The sequence below is a fragment of the Dendrobium catenatum genome, unplaced genomic scaffold (genome assembly GCF_001605985.2).
Source record: "Dendrobium catenatum unplaced genomic scaffold, ASM160598v2 fragScaff_scaffold_1061, whole genome shotgun sequence".
Taxonomy (NCBI): domain Eukaryota; kingdom Viridiplantae; phylum Streptophyta; class Magnoliopsida; order Asparagales; family Orchidaceae; genus Dendrobium; species Dendrobium catenatum.
The window spans coordinates 2,974,350-2,979,207 of record NW_021319523.1 but is presented as its reverse complement, the minus strand read 5'-3'; the positions used below and the strand labels follow the sequence as shown (position 1 = coordinate 2,979,207).

The following is a 4,858-nucleotide window of genomic DNA, read 5'->3' as shown; positions in this document are numbered from 1 at the left end:
AGTGATGGTTCGGGGAACTCAGGCGGTGGTCGAGGAGGAGCTTCTTCCTTCTTCTCTTCTTGCTTCGGTCCATTTTTCAAGAGAAATGAGGTGTCTATTTATAAATTTATGGAGTGGCATGGCCCGTAAGTAGGTGAGAGATCAAAGGTAAATGGGGAGTGGTTGGATGGATGATTGATGTTGAATCCCTTGATCATGGACCATTTGATGGACATTTGAACGTCTTATTGATGTCAGAATTCAATGATCTTGGGCTCGTTGGATTTGTCTCATCGAGACGCTTGATTCAACTATAAGAATGTTTTGTTTGGAAACCGTTTGTTAATCCAAATTGTGGTTCGAACTTTCCAACAGAGCTTCTAACCTTTGATTTGGACCCGTTTGGGCTCGGATTTGGTGTCGTTGGGTTCGTATTCTCGAGACGCTCAGTTCGACTATAAGTTTGCTGAAATCAAAGTTCTGATGATCCCAAATTATGAAAGTTTCCAACTTGATTTTGCATTAAGATTCGTGCCCGCTGAAGATAAATTTTTAATGACATATCAAATAATTTTACTGTTTTAGCCAAGTTATACACCTAAAATATTACAATAAAAGATATTTGTGCAATTTTGAAAGGACATAAATACAATTTATAAAATGTCACATCATTCTCTGTACAACAAATAAAAAATTACACTGTACACAACTCTCCTTGGCCTATTGGTTGAGAGCTTAGTCTTCCAACTAAGAGGTCCAAGGTTCGAGTCTATGTGTATGCTTTGTGTGTGTAAGTTTGCCTTAATTGACCTAAATGTACCAAAAAAAAAATTACACTGTATAATCTTTAAATTGCGCTTTTAACAACAAATAAATAAATAAGAAACCAAGTGGCAAATATATCATTCTAACAATTTTGATGATCTTTTCGTCAATCTATCAATTTTTTTTTATTCTCTATATAAAGGACAAGGCATTGACTCCAAGTCTATCCATTGCAATCCTCTCAACCCCCGAAGGAATTCCAGAGAAGAAAAATCAACCTCACTATATAAACCAGCTCGAAAAGGATATATACAGAGAGCCATAATTAAGTAACCATGGCTGAAGAATTCCAGGGAAGCGTATCCAGCTTCAACTTTTGGAGCTCCTTAAGATGCAGCGATATCTTCTCCTGCTCGACGGCTTTGAACGCCGGCGATATTGAAGAAACCTTCGGGTTTTTTCCAGCCAGCAACGAGATAGTTGAGCTCAGCAAAGCCAACTCCTTTGATTACTTCACTCAACCTTCAAGTTTAGATCCCTTGTCCTCTTCAGTTGATTGGTCCCAATCTTTCCTGTAAGTTATATACACCATCTCCCTATTTTCCTGTGTGTTTAGAAAAGCTCGTGCTAATATTTGAGGTTGCAGTGAAAGCTCTGAGACTAATTTCCAAGCTGTTCAGCTCGAGGACAGCGCAGCAACAAGAGAGTGTGAAATAATACAGATGGATTTTACAGAAACGTCGCAAGATTCTTCCAAAGATATGATCTGTCACGGCTCCTTTCAATCGAATCAGACCCTTTCAGAATCCGCCATGGCTGAACTTCAAATCCTTCCAACGGTCGAGTTTCCTTCCAACGGCTCTTTGTTTTCGAGCACGTCAGCGAAGGTATCTAGCTGTTCATACTTTACTTAATACTACCGCCATGGATCATAACTCAAAAACTCTTAATTTATTCTTGTGCGAATCGATTCAGTCAAACACAGCAGCTTCAAGAGATCCAACACCCCCGATTGCAAAGAAGATTAGAATAGAAACACCTTCACCATTACCAGCTTTTAAGGTAAGGTTTGATCGATTTGCATATGATCACATCATTGCATTAATGTTAAATATATCAATTTAATCTTCGTATTAGTTGAATAGAATTTTATATATGAACAAAAAGCTCATGGCTCTGGCTCTTTTAGGTGAGGAAAGAGAAGTTAGGTGACAGGATTACAGCACTCCAGCAACTGGTATCACCTTTTGGAAAGGTGGGCTTTATTTGATTCCAGCCGTACTAAATAAATTTTATTTTTTCTTTTAAGATTTTTGAGACTATTAAAATCAAAATCATATAATTCAAGATCTCTTAATTGATAGCTAAAACTGACAAATATAAGTTGCATATATACAATTGAATTATAATCTTGAGTTCTTTTGATACTATTTGCAATAATAAAATTTATTGAGGTTACTCTTAAAAAATATGAAAGTTACAATTTACCCACATTTTTTTTATTTAAGTCGCTTTTTTTTAATTTGATTTATTTTTGTGACTAGAGTTTTTTTTGGTAAATATATGAATAAATAGCTATCATTTGTCATAAATATTTTTGGTTAAATAAATGTAGTAGTTGCAAAAAATAAAATTATTGAGGTTATTCATAAAAATATGAAAGTAACATTTTAGCCACATTTTTTTTATTTTAGTTATTTTTTAATTTGATTTTTTATTGTGACTAGAGTTTTTTTTTTGTTGTAAAAATATGAATAAATAGCTATCATTTTGTAATAAATATTTTTAGTTAAATAAATGCACTCAATTAAAAAAAAATTGTTACTAAAGATAAAAGAAAAAGTTTAATTTTTTTTCTATTTAATCAACACCTTTTAAATACCATCTATATAAAGCACATAATAAAAAAGTGGTAGTATTCCTCCTATCTTAGGCCATACCTTTTTTATAACCAACTTGCCACATAAAATGTGTTTAGTATATTTTAGATTCCTTGGTGTTGAAAACATGGGTCATGATTAAAAAATGTGAAGGCATTTTTACTTTTTTTTAGGTTTTGTAGTCTAAAAGTTCGTTTGGAAAGACTGCAAAATTTATAAATGTGATTTTGAAGCTGTTGTCTAGAAAAATATTTTTTAAGAGCTATTATAGGAGCTATTATAGATATTATAAATATCTTCTATTTAAAAAAATCAAACAAATGTTTTGTTACAACTTCCATTTTGTAGTAGATTTAGGCTTCGTTTGGGATGGTTATCTTCCTGCTTCTTAAAGCAGCTTAATAGTAGAAAGTTGTTTTAAGAAACATTAAGAAAACTATCCCAAACGAAGCCTTCGTTGCAAAAAAAATACTTCTCACTATAAATTTTTTAAAAAGTAATAAGAAAATAAAAAGGAAGTAGTTGTAAGACATAAGTGAGATTGTGATCTTAAAAGCAATTAAGTTAAAAGCTGTTTCAAAGATGTCCAAAGCCAAAACATTAAAATAAAATTTGTTAAAGTAGAATATAGCAATCTTTATTATCATGTTGATAAAGCTGTCGTCAACAAGAAATTTTTCCGTGCGGAGTCTGGATGGGAAATCTCCATTCGGACTTCCCATCCGAACTCCACACTGAATAATTTCTCGTCGCCAACATACTAATATCAGCATATTAACAGTCATCAAGATCAAACAAAGCAAATTATTAGAAAGTCAATAAAAATGTTATATCTATTATATAAATATTATATCAAAATATGCTTAAAAATCACAATTTTTTTTTTTTCTTTTCCATCCAGACTGATACGGCTTCAGTTCTCCATGAAGCAATCGAGTACATCAAGTACCTTCACCAGCAAGTCAATGTAAGTTCCCTGCCTTTCAAGTTATAAGATTACTCGAATATATTTCTTAATTAAGCTTAAACAACTATATATTTTCAATTAATTCCAGGGGCTAAGTAATCCATATCTAATAAATAGGCAGCAGAAGACAAAACAACAGGTAATTAATTACTGACAGTTTTTCCTACTTAATTGAGATTAATGGCTTAATAATGCTTTGCTTAACTTGAAATCAGATTTTGGAAAGGCAGGAGAAGAATGGCGATAGAGCAAAGAAAGATCTTAGAAGCCTTGGGCTGTGTCTGGTTCCTATATCGACCACATTTACAGTGGCCAGTAATGAGCTCCCACCAGATTTCTGGACTCAACTATGGAGCATGGAGAACTACTGCTCTATAAGAAGGGAGAGATAGATCGATCGATATTAATAAAATAGGAGAAAATTGGCGAGTTAATAACCCCTAAGAGCTAATGAACTTTGTTTAGAAGAAGAGGAGGAGAGCTTTCAGCCTTCAAAGACAGTCAAAATTTGTTCATGTGCCGTTGATCTATCAGTATTATTATGTATTGATATTAATACAATATTAATACAAAATAATACAGATTATATGATTATTAAGCTTCAATAAGCTTAACAAGATGGGGCGAGCATTGGATAATTGGATAGAAAGAGGCAGTGGAAGGGGACTAATTTCTAATTTTTATGCTGTATGTTGCACAAGAGCTGTATGTCCACACTTCTCTAGCTTTTTAAAAGAATCTGACTGGTAGAACGGTATTATTGAATTCCTGAATTGAGACAACTCTGCTTGGTCTTTTGTTGAAGCTTTACATAACTTTAGAGTATATATATATTTATTTGTTTAGAGTATAGTGGAAGCCACAAGATGGCCAACTTAGGCTTCGTTTGAGAAAACTTTCTTACTGCTTTGTAAAGTAACTTCTTAGCACAAAATTTTCTTGAAAGCAAAGAATTTATGTGGTCTAAAGCTGTCCCAAACGAAACCTTAAGCTCCCGTGCCCCACCTATTCTCTCTTCTATACAACCTAGTTAATATTATTGGTTACCTGAGTGCATAGAGGACATTTAAACTTGACATTTGATAAGTAGATCCCAATATGTTACGCTGATGAGGAGAAAATATTTATTTCTAGGCATCAGTATCCTATAAGTTAAACAATTCTTTTCGTCATATATAGTTTAGTTGCATATAATAGATAAATATTCTTCATTAGATTTCCTTATTTTTGTCATATTAGACAACCGCATTGTCCGCATTCTGATCAG

General features: G+C 33.1%; 1 protein-coding gene across 1 annotated transcript; it reads left to right on the top strand.

The window, feature by feature from the left end:
- Positions 1–987: 987 nt before the first annotated feature.
- LOC110098511 (transcription factor bHLH114) lies at positions 988–4,384 on the top strand. Its single transcript, XM_020825365.2, has 7 exons — positions 988–1,318; positions 1,391–1,631; positions 1,720–1,806; positions 1,934–1,999; positions 3,526–3,591; positions 3,680–3,730; positions 3,807–4,384. The coding sequence occupies exons 1-7, from the start codon at positions 1,080–1,082 to the stop codon at positions 3,981–3,983; spliced, it is 927 nt and encodes a 308-aa protein (XP_020681024.1). The 5' UTR covers positions 988–1,079; the 3' UTR covers positions 3,984–4,384.
- The last annotated feature ends 474 nt before the right edge of the window (positions 4,385–4,858 follow it).